The sequence below is a fragment of the Camponotus vicinus genome, unplaced genomic scaffold (assembly GCF_025532165.1).
Source record: "Camponotus vicinus isolate PSW18456_S1 unplaced genomic scaffold, iyCamVici1.0 SCAF_9, whole genome shotgun sequence".
Classification (NCBI taxonomy): domain Eukaryota; kingdom Metazoa; phylum Arthropoda; class Insecta; order Hymenoptera; family Formicidae; genus Camponotus; species Camponotus vicinus.
This window is the reverse complement of record NW_028141981.1, coordinates 9721384-9738941: the sequence shown is the minus strand read 5'-3', so window position 1 is coordinate 9738941 and position 17558 is coordinate 9721384. Positions and strand designations below refer to the sequence as shown.

The window sequence follows — 17558 nt, the reverse complement described above, 5'->3', positions numbered from 1 at the left end:
CTGTGTCAGCATCTTTTTTTTGAGATTCGAGCGTACACGCGAAGGAGAGCCTCTAAATAGCCGATTCGACGGCCTTCACCTTTTTGCTTACGTAATTTCGTCGTTCACATGTGTGGATACCGCGTTCGTTCGTCGTTAAGTAGTTGCTCACTAAATTTCCTCTATATCTCGTTATCGCGTTTCGTCATAATTCTCTAAAAATCATAATTTTATCTAGAGTCTATGAGTTTACGAATATTAAGAGAAAAAAAAATTTTTGGAAATTTTTGGAATTTTTGTTTGCGCGACAACTATCGATTGCTTTTGTTTTTCCGAGCATTTTTCTTTTCACTGTAAGATACACACGTGCCGAAATAATTTTCAATATTTTAACTTTAACATTTTGTATCGATATAAATATGTAGGTCTTTTCTTGGATATCGGATTTATTTGGTAAGTTGATGAACTTGCATGTGGAATTTCTAAATCACACATTCTCTTTCTTGTTTTCTTTCTTACGAAACTTCTTTTTCGAATTATAATTTACACATTTAAAATCTTGATTATAAATTATAATTGATATTTAGATACGCTTGTATATTCATGTAAATTTTATATTATTATAATTTATTTATGTATTTAAATATTTAATTCTTCCTAATCATCTTACGAATTTAAACTTTAAAGAGAATTTTTACTTTTAAGAACGCACGAAAGTATTCAAAAATTATGTTTTAGAATTAAATTTATTCAAAGGCATCTCTCCCTCTTTTTATTTTTCTCTCGATACAGATATATATTTATAATTATCATTCTTAATTATTATAAAATATGTGTGTATATATGTGATGTGTATTAATTTAATTTTCGTAAATTGGATGACTTTGTGACAAGATAGGTGATTTCTAGTGTAATATTTTTCTCTATTTATTATGAAGAAAGCGTCGGCAAATTGTATTATACTAATGCAATATATGACAGATAAAAAACGCTCTGTTACTTGTTTTGTCACACAAGTTGTTTATTATGTAAAACATTTTGCGGCGGAATGTTATTTTTTTGTGATTAACTTTACCTTAATAGAAGGATTTGAGAGTCACACGACAAAACGACTCGTTCAGTTACGAAATTTTCGTAATATTTAACATCGAAAAATATCGATGAATTCAAATCTATGTCAAAAATATTATATTTATATCATTTTAATGTCTCACAATAATAAACGCTAATAAAGTCGCTAAAACTAAACTTACAATTAGTAACTGGACGATTCGTTTTATGTGTGCACGACTTTGGGGTGTAGATAGTTTGACTGAGTCCGGGATTTATGTTGTGTGCTATTCTAAAATGCATGCCGGAGAAGTGTGATATTATTTGGTTTGCAAAATGTTTTTGTTTTTCACCGGACTCAGTTTCTACGATCACGAGAAGATACGAATGGCATAATCGCCGTCTATCAGTAATACCGTTGCATTTCACAGACGGAAGCAATCAGCAGGACTTAGATATCAGCAAGGTTGGCGTTAGAGTGATGGACGAACTGGTAGAACCGTTAAAGAAGATCAAGATCGATGATACGGAGTTCGCTTGTCTCAAAGCAATCGTGTTCTTTGATCCAAGTAAGTGTGTCTTCTTGTTAATAAATCTGAAAATGGCGTCAGAATAGAAAAAAAATTATCGTTGCCTGCAATACAACGTAAATGCATTCCGTTATTAGTTCGAGTCGCTCGCATCAATTCGATCTTATTGAGGCAATCACGCCTCGCGAGTTCGCCAAGCTTTCTTAAATAAAACAAATTATCGGTTATTTATAAGTATCAGCGATAAGACATTAAAAATTGCAACTATTTTGTGTCCATTTTGCATCAAGATTTTTGTAATAATTCCATTAATCTCATATCGCGCCGTAAAATATCTCTTCATTCATTTAATTTATTAATAATTAGCATTTTGCGAGTGTTTGTCGAAATTGGAGAAGACATCTAATTATATACGATCACTTCAGCGTTATATATTTATTACTTTTATTTCTCTTTACAGACGCGAAAGGTTTAAGCAATTCGGAGACAATCAGGACTCTGCGCAGAAACATTCAGATAAAACTTGAGAATTATATCAGCGATTATCGTTGTCATCTCACAGGACATTTCGGCGATATTCTGTTACTGTTACCGGCCTTGCAGTCAATCTCGTGGCAAATGATCGAACAGATACAATTCGTCAAGTTATTCGGGATGGCGCATATCGACAATCTGCTTCAAGAGATATTCTTTGGCACTACATCGGAAGTAAATGACACTATCACATCCATACCGATCTCAAATACTGCGCCAGGCAGTTACATGAGCAGCAACGAGAGTCCTACCAGTCCTTTGACGCCGGCCAATACCGGTAATCTCAGTCCGCAGACCGATCAAATGCCCGTCATGATCCTGAGGGATTTGGCGCCGAATCAGGACTTCAGGTTCTTCAAACAGGAACCAAGTCTCGAGCCCGAGACCAGTTTCTGACTAGATTGGGAGCTGACTAGCCAATGATGTTTTCTGCTCAAACAGTTGCTCAAATAATAAAATTCTAAATAGCATTATATTATGTCATCATAACATCGAATTAAATGTGATCGATGGCATTAAAAAATAAATATTATAACATTAATAAAAAATACATTCGTACATGTCGACGCAACACATTAATTTTACCATATTGTCCGCTTAAACATCCAGAGTCTGGTTTACTGCAAGTTGACAATGCAGAATGTTTTTACGGGCATTTGATCAGTTTACCACAATCATGATTTGTAATAAATCTTGTACAAAAAACGATTGATCGCCGACCAATAGATTGCGGATATTAATGTGATAAGCGATAAGATTGCATCTTGCCACTACTACTACTGTTACAACAGTGTTCTCGCTGTCTTCGAAGTACGGATTAAGATTAAAAATCGAGAAGAATGAAACATGTATAATGTCGTGCAATTGTGTATAATATCATGTATGTGTATAATATCATGCAAACAATAATTAGCAATTAAATTAAAGCAAGATTTAAAGTTGATATAATTCTATAATTTTCTACTAAAATGTATACACAAAAGATCTTATCATAACTGAATGTTACATTTTGATCTTCATACACATAGAAATCGACTTCTCATGTCTTACGATATCAAAATCCAAATTCAACGAAATAATACCGGTCAATTTCTAATTTCAAAAGATGCAATAGAAAATAAAATTATATCCGATTATTTGTACAGAAACATGTATGTCAAGGTAAATAAGTAAAGATAATCAAAGTGTTACAAGAAATATTTTTTTATTGTTCTGCTCAATCTGTGAATAGAAATAATGTTATTCTATTCATGATATAGTAATGTAAATAGCATGATGTAATAATATAAAAATATGTATAAATATATATAAATATAAATATATATATATACAGGGTAGACCATTTTAATCAATACACGCGAATATCTCAGAAACACTGCGTTAAATCGAAAAATGTTTTAGACATAAGTTGTATAGCTTGAAAAGGGACATAAGATGGTACCATTGGTTTGACCTTGGGTGGCGTTGTCAAGGTCAGGGCAAGGCCACTTTGAATTTTTTAAATGGAATTCCCTATTTTTTATTACATATTCTCGTAGCTTACCTCGAGAGCTTTTCAAAACACTATAATGAAGTATTTTTTCATTACTTTTCGAGTGATAAGGCTTGAAATAATTTCTTAATTTTACATAAACCGTAAAATATCTTGTAAAATATCCATTTTTCGATTATCTTACCTTAATACTTTTATGCACAAAATAATGTAAGGAATCAATTGGTGTAAAGAAAAAACATAGTTGTTTTTGAGAAAAAATATGTAATTGTTAATTGCAAATTACATATTTTTTTCTCCATCTTATGTCTTCCTTCAAACCATACAACTTATGTCTGAAACATTTTTCAATTTAACGCAGTGTTTCTGAGATATTCGCGTGTATTGATTAAAATGGTCTACCCTGTGTATATATATGTATATATACGTATATATGTATAAATATGTATGTATAACATTCCAAATATAGGTATATATCGATGTTATAATAAGCATTAATTGTAAATATTTTTAAAACAACTGACGGGATACGCGCGCTAAATATAATTACCTAGCGCGAGTTCCCTGTAAAATGAAAAATGCGCCATTGCAATGCAATTTATCGTTAGTACTATAGTGATAAGAAGTGCACGCGCATTAGCCATTTTGCACGTACGTACATTAAACTATCAGTGAATGGGTACAGTAGTTGTGCCTGATCAAAATGGCTAGTGCACTTTATTGTGGTGTTAGGTTTTAGCGAAATGTCTACATTGACATATATTATGGCCGGATAAAAAGCAATAACATAGTAATCAGGTAATCAAGTAATGTTAACGATAGAACAATAATGAGTAATGAAAATTATAATAATTTAATGTAATATATAAGATAGATCGGGAGAACCGCTGGTACAATCGAAATAGAAGTGATTTCTCATATAAAAGTAAGTCTGATATATAATATGTATAAACGGATATACATATAATAATCTATTAAAAAACATAAAAATAATTTTGATATTTTACATATACAATTTTTCAATAAATTAAATTATTTTAAATCATTTTACTGTTTCTCTCTCTAATGGAATATTTTTATGTTTACATAAAATAATCATTAGATATCTTCAAGCTTAAAAGGCTTATTAATTTTCCAATTTTTGAAATTAATTTTCTCGAAAATAAAAAGTTGTATGGAGATGAGTTTTATTCCATATTTTTCCATAACGAATTTGATAATACGATTTTCGATCCATCTTATATACATATATTATGCATTGATCATATAGATTTGTACTGTAATCATAGAAAGTTATTGAAAATAATCCCAAATTTTAAAAAATTTAAAATATAAATAAATTTGTAATTTACAAATTCTCGTAGCACTGCAATTTATAAGACTTTAGGATTATCTTTTTTGTTCTCTTATTTAAATTTTACTATGATTTGAGTCTCTATAATAAGTCTAATATTGAGTTATTATAATAATTTTTGTCATATTTGTATTATTAAATTCTGAATAATTCTTGATGACATTTATTTTATGTCACACATTACATTTCTATAAAGTTTCAACAATATATATAGTACTATGCAAAAAGACCTATGTTTTATAATGTAAGTCGTAGATTTTACTATAATAAGTCCGGCGAATATATTTTCTATTTTTGTACGAAAAAGAATTTAAACAACATTAACATTTAATATAAGATATGTAATAGTGCAACAGAAGAAAACAATTGTTATTATTAATAATGAAGAGATATTTCACATGAAGAATTATATGAATGTTTTATGTATGTTATATATCTGTAAAGATATATATTTTATTAACTGTTAGTCGTGTGGGTTGTGAAATAAATATTACGATCTTTTGTTGCACGATGTTTTACGACCTTTTGTTCTTTCTATGCATTGTTAACAGTTCGAATGTGACTGATTCCAAGATGTGTAAATAAATTTTTGTTATTTAATAAATAGAACTCACATAGATATTCTTATATAAAGAGATATATGTAGTTTCATTATACAATAAATTTTATTTAATATTATGCATAAGTATCTTCTTCCTACACATTGTATAATCGTCTATATAAGGCCCAGTTCCACAACTTATTCTAACCGAAATTTAGCTCGTTAAAGGAGGATTTACATTGCGTCGAATGTCCGATGACGTCCGATTGGATACAGTGAGCTTTGGACGCAATGTAAATCCTCCTTTAACAAGCTAAATTTCGGTTAGAATAAGTTGTGGAACTGGGCCTAAAACATTGCATTACATTGTTCAGATATTATAATTATTGAATTTTGATATTATTTTATCACAAATTTCATGCAATTTTAATCAAGTTCATAATCTGTTCGTTTACGTTTCTTAAGATTTACTGCACTCTGCGAAGTTTCGATAACATTTGAACCTTTCCTTAACCATTCATTTAATTGCAATTTGGCTTTCCTACCTGCAAGAAATAAATCTCTCTCTAATCTTGGCAGTAAACTATTGAGTGTGGGATCGGAAACAGGATTTTGCGCCCAGTCCATAACTAATCTGAATCTTGATCTGAAGGTCTAGAAAGTATAATGCATAATTAAGTAACCAATATATATGAACTAACTAATCTCATTTAAATAAAATCAATATAAAATTACCAATAACAAACTGTCAATTATCATTTCACAATCACGATTATTGAATTTTCTTAAATACATCCCTAGTTCATAATAATATGGATTCCATTTATTCAGTACAACCGTACAGGCATCCGCTAATAGTATTTCTCTGAATAGAAGAAACGAATTATTAGAAAGTCCCCCCTTAATCTTATTAAACATTAATTCTGCTACATGTATACTTTTATATTTTTACAGATTGTGATTTAAACGAATAGGAAAGTTTAAACTCTTAATAAAATTTGATATGAAGTAAATATCTTAAGAAATATAAATTAATAGATTATAAACTTATAGATATATACCTGTAACCTTCCTTGTATGTTTTGGGTATATCTACACTAACTATTGATTCTCTCGCTATATTCAGCGGCTGTGCTAGCCACAGTGGAAGTTCTAACTTTGTACCTATTTTTAAATCCTCAGACTCAGAGGAAAGATCTAGGAAACCTAAGTATACGTGAGATAATATTAATAATATGCAGATTTCATATTTTATAAAACTAATAACATAAAGAAAGCATAAAAATTAGATATTTGACTTGTATTAAGCTGTGCTATTTTTATTTGACAAACTTTATATTAGCATATAATTATAACATAAAAGATTAATTAGTAACTATAATAATGGAGAAATTCTTTTTTTGTAAAGAATAATTCCTATTCCATTTTCTAATTATTACTATTATTAATTCTATTTAAGATTCACAAATCATTCTTTGTATATTTCAGACAAGATAATAGGAAAAATCTTAAATTATAAATTTACCTAAGCGAGGTAATGTAACCTCGACTTTGCACGATATTCGTTCTTCTGTACACAAAATATCCGTCAAAGAAAAGTAATCAGGCATATAACTGTAGGACAAAGATGTCATGTTTTTTAAAAAGCTTTAGAAGTTCCGTTAAGTCCGACAACGTTCGAGTAATTTTTTCAAATAAAGGACTCGTATCACCTGACACACCTGTTGCATACTTATTTTCAGTGCTGACAATACAAATCTAATTTACAAATCAGGGTTACGTTCCAAAACGTAAGTAACCGAGGAAATTTTACTCGGATGGCCGTTCCGAAACTCTTTTAAGCCTTTCCGATTGGTTCAAATCGGCCATCGAGTAAAATTTCCCTCGGTTACTTACAGAGAGAAGACTGAGAGATGTCATGACCCGTTTTTAGATGATCCCTGGAAGCGATACTCCCTCTGTGGACACTAAAAACGTGGACATGAACTACAAAACCAATGTCCACGAATGTTCTCAGAGGGTAACACATATGTCCCTCTGATAATATAAATAATATAAATAAAAATATAAATAATTTAATTAATAATAATTTATTATATAACAATATTAGTATGTTCTCTCTTTTCACGCTATTATTTATTTATTTATTTATGTGTCTTCTTTTTCTTTTTCTCAACATCATTTATTTATTTATTTAGTTCGCTCTAAGTCAGTCTTTTAAAATGCAAAACTAAATATTATAAAATTTGACTTCGGAAAAACGCGGTAAAACAATCGAATAAATTCAAATCATTAGCATAACAAAAGGTTCCGTGATATATCAATCGTTTAATAATTAATTTAAAATAAAATACCTCTATAATTTAAAATTCCGCGTGTTTATGTAGTACGTAAAATATTTCGGCAGAGAATTATCAGTAATATCATGTTTGGCCTTGGCGACGTATAGCAAGCGCGCTATACATATCACGGCTTTGTCATCATTCGCACGGTGACTCTCGAGTAATAAAGTAGTGATGAGAAACGCTTCGTATATTGTAATTTTTGTACTAAACACGATTATGATTAGTATCGAAACATAATTTGCTATAAATATTAATAATTAAAAATTAATTAACTTTTGATAAACATGAAACTGTATCGCAACGATAAATATTTATCGAATCGTAATCATTCATTACTGCGAATAAAAATTGAAACAGGGAATACATGAAAGGGGACAAGAGAATTAAATATATTATGATCTTTTGATCATCAATGCTTATTATAATATTTCTTTAACAATATTAGAATTAAATATATTTCGACCAATGCTTTAAATTTTCTCAATCCTGGTTAATTAAACAAGAAATATATTTAATTCTAATATTGTTAAAGAAATATTATAATAAGCATCGATGATCAAAAGATCATAATATATTTAATTCTCTTGTCATCTTTCATGTATCCCCTATTTCAATTTTTATTCGCAGTAATGATTGATTACGATTCGATAAATATTTATCGTTGCGATACAGTTTCATGTCGTTTATCAAAAGTTAATTAATTTTTAATTATTAATATTTATAGCAAATTATGTTTCGATACTAATCGTAATCGTATTTAGTAGAAAAATTACAATATACGAAGCGTTTCTCACCACTACCTTACTACTCGAGAGTCACCGCGCGAATGATGACAAAGCCGTAACGTATAGTGTGCTACTGTTTATATTTTATATTGCCAAAGTCGAACACCGTTATCGACAATTCGTTGAAATATTTTATATATTATAAAATATACACTAACGCGAAATATATTAAATAACAGAAATACTTTAATTTATTGATTATTAATTAAACAATTTATCACGGAGCATTTCGTTACGTTAATTATTTGCATCTGTAATTCGATTGTTTTACTTCGTGTTTTCTCAGAATCCCTCCCCCCCCCAAATTATATTTAGATTGTCAAGTAGAGTGATAAAGTAACACGGATGGAATATATTTGTGACTCTAAGTATTAAAATAATAATTATTGTCCGTAAAGATCACAATGATCGAAGTGATTATTTAATATTTTGTATTCCTATCATTTTATCGATTCTCGATTAAATTGTATATTAATATACAATTTAATCGAGAATCGATTTAATGTGATAGGAATCCAACATATTAAATAATCACATCGATGTTTGCAATCTTTACGGACAATAATTATTATTTTAATACTTAGAGTCACAAATATATTCCATCCGTGTTACTTTATCATTTTACTTGACAATCTAAATATAATTTGGGGGGGGATTGTGAAAGAACACGAAGTAAAACAATCGAATTATAGATGCAAATAATTAGTATAACGAAAGACTTCATGATGAATAGTTTAATAAATAATCAATTAATCTTAATCAATAAATTAAAATGCTTCTATAATTTAATATTCCGCGCACGAATATTTTATATTACAGAAAATATTTCGGCAACGAGAGAATTATCAATAACACCGTGTTCGACCTTGATAAACAGTATCGCGCTATTGTTAATATGTTACACGGCTTTATTATCATTCGCACAGTGATCTTGAGTAGTGACGTGAGAGACGTTTCACATATTATCAAATTCTTTCTTTACATAGTCAACCTTGGCGATATAAACAGTACCGCGGTAATGTTTCTGACTTACGATCATTCGCTCAGTGGCTCTTGAGCAGTGAATATCTTGAGTAGTGATGTGAGACGTATCATATATTATCAAATTCTTTCTCTGAACACAATTGCAAGTGCAACGAGGAACTTTTCGTGAATGAATGTAAGTGCAACGAGGAATTCAAATGAGTGCAACGAGGATTGAAGTGCCACGAGGAAAAAGCGAAGAAAGCAAAAAAAAAAGGAGATTTTGGAAATGGATGGACCAATGAAATATGATGTAAGTCATTAATATAAATTATTTATCACATTCATTATTTGTTATATTGTTGCGTCCCCGCGTCCCGTCCCGCTGTATTCGTCACCCGTTGAATTCTTTCGAAGAAGGTCGTTTCCGCGCGCGATGTCAAGATATTGTTATAAACAACGACTGTCAAAGAATCTGAGCCCAGCTGTCAAGCTGTGCGGACGCGCGTCTATTTGTGATCCATTTTACGATTATTCTGAATTCTTGTATGTTACTCGCGGTTTATTAAAATTCTTGTGCACCTTAAATCGCGTTATTATTTACGAGTGCACGAACGTCAGCGTATGCCGAAAAAAATATTCCATTTTATTTTAAAATATTTATAAAACATTTATAAAATTTTTTATTAATTAATATTTTCAGTTACTTCTTATATTTTATAAAACATTTCATATTAATATATTTATTTAAATATTTCATGTATAAAAAAAATAGAAATTTTTTTATTTATCATATTTCTAAAAGTTTATATCTAAGAAATATAAATTATTTTGTAATTACGAAATTTATAATATTAAAATATAATAATTAGTTTTAAAAATAATTAGTTTTAAAATCAATTATTTTGAACATTGCTTTATATAATAGATTTTCTTTTATCTTTTTTTTTTTATTCATTATTTATATTTGCGAATTTAAATTTATGTACTATATTACAAAATAAATTTCAAATTATGTATTATATTATATATAAAATTATATATAATATAACCCTCCCATGGGGTACACCTTGTCGCGGTGGGAGGGCTTAGTACTTGGATGGTGCCTTGAGATTTATCTTAAATTTTTCTATTTATGATAAATTTTAAGGTGCCTGAATGGGAAGCTAAGTACCCTTTCGCGTCGTCGGTGCCGTCAACGTGCCGCGGACGGCAAGCGCTTCGTTACCGCGTTTTCGCGTTGCAGTATTCTCGCGTTGTCGCGTTTTCGCGGAACTTTTGGACTTTTTCATATAAAATCCCAATTTCATTTATTGTCACGAGTCTCTACTTCCGATGCCAACTAACTGGGATGTTTCGAGTTTGCACACGTTACTATACAACGTACACTCGCGCTTCGTGCTTCGTGCTTCGTCAAGTGATTCGGCCCGAATTAGTTAGAACTTGATCGATTGCTCGGAATGGTCGTCAATGGGTCCCTTCTCTTTGCTCGTCTACAGCCATACGCACTGCGTGTGTTAACCCTGTCGAGGAGTCGAGTGGATTCCCCTAGGCACGATTTTCGCTCGGTAAAAGGGGTTGCCTCCCCATTTTCTAAATTGCTGAATGTTAGCATTTAAAAAATGTGGGTATCCTCTTCTTTTGCCGTCTACTAGCCTGGTGTAGCATATAGCAACCGCGGGAGGCATAATATGTCCGGGCGGAGCACCTGAAATCGTGCTTAGCGGGTCCAGGTTCGATACGAGATAGGATAATTATGCGCGAAAAAGAGTTGGTGAACTTCATTTTCCTCTATTTCCGTTAATCGCTTCGTCTTCTTTCCGGTTTGGGCTTAGTCCTTGCTCGTTGTATCGTTGCATTCCCGACCTGTTGACTCGAAGCTGATTCTCGTAAGTGAAATGGGATTTTCGCTCGTACCGAAACCGGGAGTGCCGTTCAAAGTATATACATATTAAGTATATACATCGCGCGATCAAATAGAAAATTTTTTATTGTACCGAAATAGTGCGGACACCGTTAAGTATCGCGCGTAAAATAGCGGAAATAGCGATATAAAAATATCGCTCGCGAGTGCGGGAGTGTCGTTATCGCGCGCCAACAACATGAGAGGAGGAGGAGGCCTGGGAGAGGCATCTTACATCGGCGGAGCAACCTGATGGTGAATATCTATTATTTATATGTTAATTGTTATAAATCGTTAACTTGTTATAAACGAACAATAATTCGATCTTATTATTTAAATGAATTAAAGAGAAAGATTTTTATAAAAGTCATATAAAATTTTCTATTTAAAAAACGGTTTCAAAAATTTATAAAATTTTTCCATACGTGTTTATCTGCTTATTATTTTACACATGGGATATAAAATTCCGCGCGATAAAAATTTTTTTAAATATTAATTGCATTTTGTGAGCATTATTATAAATGAATTTTATATTTGTATGTTACAGACAACTAGCTTCGATAACAACAACTCCGCTGTTGCGCATCAGTGCCGGTGAGTGAAAAAAACTTTTATTTAACTTTAAGGTAACAGATTCGTAGAGATTGCAGATGTAGATGTAGATGTAGATGTAGATGTAGATTGTAGATTGTAGATAAATCCGTTGCCTTAAAATGGATGAGCTAGGATAGATTAAATTAAATAAATTAAATTAAATAATTAAATTAAATTAATTCAATTAAATTAAATAATTTTAATAAGTTCTTTCGAACTTATGCTTTGCATCTATTGCGAAAATATATTGAAATATTAATTAAAAAAAGAAGAGATTAAGAAAAGATTTTTTTGTAAAGATTTTGTCTAATTTATTAAATAAAGGACACGCATTAACAATTACCAATTTTATCAATTTTTGATGCTAATTTATTCTTATAATACGCACTTATCTTCTAATTGCTCATAGCTCATCCATCGTAGAATTTGTTTGTAGATATTGTTTTTAAACTTTACTTTAACTTAATATAAAGCCAAATGATTAATTAATTAAATAATTTGTAATATGATAAATACACATATTAATTTTATATTTTACTATAAAATATAATTTATAGAAATTTGTAGTAATTTGGCTTTATTTCAGTTAAAATAAAGTTATATTCAATATTTAACGAACGATCGTGAAATCGAACGATCGTTACTAAATGAGCGTAAATATTTCACGCTCTTTTGCCGGTAATTATCCGGCAAAAGAAGGAGTAATTATCTCCTTCTTCGATCTCTGATTAGAGATCGAGAAAGAAAGTGGCCAGGATCAACGAAAGGTAGGTTCAACTGGCCTGAAGAGTACGGTTAGGGTACGCGGTTAGGGCACGTGACTAAAATATATACATGATTAGGTGAGGTGATGATTAGAGATAGGTTCCTCAAATCTCGAATAATTTTAGTTAATCAGGAAGTAGGGTTGTTAAGGCTATTAAGTAAAATCATTAGAATTCTTCTATTAATATTAGGGTTGTTAGGGCTCTTAAGATCATTAGAATTCTGTTATAGTAGGATTGTTGGAGCTATTAAAATTATTAGAATCCTTTAATAGTAGGGTTGTTAGGGCTATTAAGTAAGATTCATTCTTTCTTTTAATATTCCAATAATCCTAGGGGTAAATTAAAATTATTTTAATTAAGTTGAATTTATTTTTAAAAACGTAAAAATGAATATAACATGTTTTAAAAATAAAAATGTTTTAAAAGGGAAATTTAAATTATCAAAATTATCTTCAGAAATATTAAAGAAATTGCATAATTATTAACGTTTAAGAAATCTTAACATGTTATATTTTATTTTAAAACTTAAAAATGTATGTGTATTAAATCGAATATAATATTAAATCCAAATGTTAATGCTATCAATATCAAATTATTATATCAATGTTATTAAATATTTGAATAAATGGAATTATTATTTGATATTGATAGCATCATAAATTTGTAAATTGTAAATTGTAAATTATAAATAGTTATAATTGTATTTTAATTATAATATCTAACATTGATATTTTAATTGTAAAATACAATACAATTATGACTATAATTATATTATATGAAATTGTATTTATGATTGTAAATTCTTATGTAAATTACACGAAAAATTATCGAAAGTATACGTATAATGATTACATAATAGTAATTAACATAATAGTAATTCATTAAATTAAAGTATTTGTTTCTGTAGTATATATTTTTGGAATATTCATAAAAGAGTAACTGTTTGTATTTTCATGTCAAAGAGGAACTGAATATTCTTAAAATAAATTATTAAATTATGATTGCGAAAATACCGTGTTCTTTCCGCGTTCTCTTCGCGTTCTTATACAAGATTATCATTTTAACAGAAGAATTTTATCGCTGTCCCTCTCGTCAGATAATATTCCTAAATATTGCTAATTAAATATAAAGAAATGTCGAATAAGAGAGTGAAGATTCGATAAGTTTTGTGATAAGTCAACGATTAAATATTAACTTCACAAAATTTAACGATCACCTTCGATATTATAGAATCGCGAGTTAATTATTATGAATTTAATAATTTATTTTTTTTGGTTATATTTGTATTTACGAATTTTTTTTTTCATATCGGAAAATATTCATAAATAAATTAATAAATTACCGTTGCGAAAACACCGTGTTCTTTTCGCGTCCTTTTTCGCATTCTTTTTCGCGTTCTTAGACGAGATTGTCGTTTTAATAAAAGAGTTACCATTGTTCCTTCCGTTAAATAAACTTTAATGAAAGTTGCGTGGCTCGTACCGCCAAGGAGTCAAAACGATTTTCATCATGGAGAATTATTTTTCATCGGTTCTTGTGAGATCCATTCGCGACGTCTAGTTCGGTGCCCTGTTAAAAATTGGGAATTTTTATTGTAAGATTGAAGGAACTAATCTCAGGTTTTCCTGGCAATTTCCGAAAGCAATGATTTCGGTAGTAATTCAACGCTTTGATACGCTTCTTTAACGTCGAATTAATTTAAATAATATATATTTAGATGAGAGAAATGTATCTTTTCTTTTCTTCGTTAAAAATGTTCTATCATTATTAGGATTGGTATTATTATTGTCTATATATATAATGCTAGAAAGATTTAATAGTAGATTAAATATGGATATAGCGTTGTGTATAAATTTTAGGTTTTCAAGTAATTTCATATTGTAATTAATTTGTATAAATTTTTTGATAAAAATAATTACGAACGAATATATTTTTAATTAATATAATTTGTCTCTTTTGAAAAATTATTTTTAGGTGCTGGGGATATTAACATTAATTTTTAGTTTCTTTTAAGAAACTATTTGCAGGTATTGGACATCCATCGGCATTTTGAAATATTAGTTTTTAGATATATACCATTTTATATATATGTATAATAAAATACATGCACAAATTTACGTATCCAAAATATTTTTATAATTTTTAATAATGTTATATATTATATATACGCGAAATTATACATGTATATTATATAAAATGTGCGAATACTTAAAAATTTCGAGACAAATCGAATGGGTACCTATATCAGTAAGATATTGATTAAAAGAAAAGAAATTATTAATTTAAACGTTATAAGAATAAGAATCTAGAGAATTAATCTAGAATTAATTGTTTAAAATTATTTGATTTATTTTATTTTGCACACTGTTCGAATTGAAATTTTTTAAATCTTGCTGATATCGGGTTCGATTCGTCTCGCGCGCGCGAACCGTACCCCAAATTATGTGTTCGCACATTTAACACAAACTCCAATAATGCATGTATTTTATTATTTATAAATATAATCGTTCGTAATCACATTTCAATAAAAAAGGTCGTTATATCCATTTAATTTTCAATAAAGAAATATATTTCTTAATAATGGAAGAACATGTTTTCTAATGTGCATATCAATTTCGTGAATTGGAGATAATGACGAGGGATAATTGTGGTTGATTTATTACTGAAATCATTGCTATCGGGAATAGTCCGGAAGATCCAGGATTCGTTCCCTCCTACAGTGAAGTTCCCGACATTCAATGGATTACTTAACTTTTCTTCGCAGATTGATGTTGCGAAATCTAATGTAGACACAAGATGTTAATCGTTCTCCATTTTTAAGATCGCTCCTCTTTTTATCGGATATTACTGATATATCATTCGCGTATCTGCAATTGAATATTTTGAATATTATCGATTTATTTATTCGTCGCGTTTTATCGCGAATTTTAAATCGCGATTTATCTTATAAAAATTCGCAAGTAAATCGGTCGGTGAATTGTATATTCGCAAACATTACAGACCTCAAATGATTGTCGAAATATTTTTGATTTTCTATACTTACGTGATAGCAATTATATCGCGCTCGTGTCTATTGAGAGCTTCGATTATTATATTATAAAAATTACGTATCGCGATCAAATATTCCGCATATTATGGACTTATTTATTCGTCGCGTTTTCCCGTGAATTCGAGTCGCGATTTATCTTATAAAGATTCGCAATTGACTCAGACAATGAGTACTGTATTCGTAAATATTACAGACATCAAATTGTCTGTCCAAATATCTTCGCATTTATGTGATAATTATATCGCGCGCGATTATAATGTCTATTGAGACGCTTCGATTATTATATTATAAAAGGTACATATCACAATCGGATATTCCGAATATTATCGATTTATTTATTCGTCGCATTTTCTCGGGAATTTTAAATCGCGATTTATCTTATAATTTAATCGTTGACTTATGCCTGTTTCTACCAACGTCGTTTAACTTTAATCTTAGCTTAACTCACTCTTTGTCTCCTTCTAACTGTTCTTTTAATTTGCAATTAACAATTACATATTTTTTCTTCGAAACAACTATGTTTTCTTTACACCAATTGATTCCTCTCATTATTTTGTACATAAAAGTATTAAGGTAAGATAATCGAAAAATGAATATTTTACAAGATATTTTACGGTTTATGTAAAATTAAGAAATGATTTCAAGCCTCATAACTCGGAAAGTACTTAATTAAAACTAACTTAATTATAGTATTTTGGAAAGCTCTTGAGATGAGCTACAAGAATATGTAATAAAAATAGCGAGTTCCATTTAAAAAATCCAAAGTGATTTTGCCCTGATCTTGACAACACTCTTCAAGGTCATACTGATATCACCATGTAATGCGTTACTTGAAACCTTACAACTTTTGTTTGAAATATTTTTGTCTGCCGCGCTCAGTTTTTGAGATATTCGGCTGAAACGGGTGACCTGCGACACCCTGTATATACATATATATATATAATAAATTAAAATAAATTGTTTCACTGCACAATATATAGACCATTTAATATTAATTATATTGAACATATTTAGACCAGGAGACGTCATGTGAACACCACAATTGATAACATTGAAAATGTATTAGAAACTAAAATTTTTATATTACTTAATTTATCTTACTGAACATAATTTTAGAATTAATATGATTTTTACGACTAATTGTAAAATCACATTAAACCCAACATTTTATTCAAATAATTTTCAATTAGAAACATTCTTTTACTTATATAACAATAAGTAAAAGTTATCCGAATTATATTGTGTTCGATGTCATTTTAAACGCAAGAATTTCATTAATCCCTTTTAATCAAAAAAGATCAAACAAAATATAAAAGCTTTAGTTTTTATTTTATGGCAATTTAAAGTCATATATTATTATAAATAACGAAAAAATTCCCGATGCCGCAGATTCCGAAATTTCTTACACGAGACTTCATTTATAATATTCACGAATATATGTCAAAAAATAAAATGCATTTTTTATTCATTTGAAAGTAATTTTAATAGAATAATGAGAATTTTGCGATTAAAATAATACCAAACACGATATAAATCGCATAAATTTAATTAAATATATAATTATAATGAAATATTTATTATCAGATTAATTAAAAATTACCCGATTTACGTCATGTTTGATATCATTTTAATCGCCAAAATCTCATTAATTCATTAAAATTACTTTCAAACC

The 17558-nt window shown here is 29.3% G+C and overlaps 2 protein-coding genes across 13 annotated transcripts in view; one reads left to right on the top strand and one right to left on the bottom strand.

Annotated features, from left to right (window-relative positions):
* Hnf4 (Hepatocyte nuclear factor 4) overlaps positions 1 to 5617 on the top strand; it is a 40791-nt gene extending 35174 nt beyond the window's left edge. For 7 of the 8 annotated variants that reach the window (XM_083108508.1, XM_083108510.1, XM_083108507.1 and 4 more), the window contains 2 exons: positions 1440 to 1598; positions 2020 to 5617. In XM_083108508.1, coding sequence (XP_082964634.1) covers positions 1440 to 1598; positions 2020 to 2489 — 629 coding nt within the window. In that variant the 3' untranslated portion in view covers positions 2490 to 5617. The remainder of the gene's footprint in view (positions 1 to 1439; positions 1599 to 2019) is intronic. The other variant, XM_083108511.1, reaches the window with a different exon arrangement.
* Psf3 (DNA replication complex GINS protein PSF3) lies at positions 1045 to 7374 on the bottom strand. Of its 5 annotated transcripts, none has more exons than XM_083108527.1 (5): positions 7006 to 7374; positions 6542 to 6686; positions 6216 to 6345; positions 6026 to 6134; positions 1045 to 1624 (listed from the first exon to the last, which is right to left on the bottom strand). In XM_083108527.1, exons 1-5 carry the CDS (start codon positions 7112 to 7114, stop codon positions 1572 to 1574), a joined length of 546 nt encoding a protein of 181 aa, XP_082964653.1. In that variant the 5' UTR covers positions 7115 to 7374; the 3' UTR covers positions 1045 to 1571. The 5 variants fall into 5 exon arrangements, with proteins under 5 accessions (XP_082964653.1, XP_082964654.1, XP_082964652.1 ...); XM_083108528.1 differs by lacking the exon at positions 1045 to 1624 and adding an exon at positions 5559 to 5957 and having other exon boundaries at positions 7006 to 7373; XM_083108526.1 differs by lacking the exon at positions 1045 to 1624 and having other exon boundaries at positions 5559 to 6134; positions 7006 to 7094; positions 7193 to 7373.
* Positions 7375 to 17558: the final 10184 nt, after the last annotated feature.

Bases quoted from the DNA above. Each gene is read 5' to 3' on its own strand.
- Psf3 (XM_083108524.1), bottom strand. From the start codon at position 7,114: ATGACATCTTTGTCCTACAGTTATATGCCTGATTACTTTTCTTTGACG. The intron at 6,346-6,541 runs GTATATATCTAT...TCTTCTATTCAG, and splicing joins ACATACAAGGAAGGTTACAG to AGAAATACTATTAGCGGATG. The intron at 6,135-6,215 runs GTAATTTTATAT...TATACTTTCTAG, and splicing joins TAATTGACAGTTTGTTATTG to ACCTTCAGATCAAGATTCAG.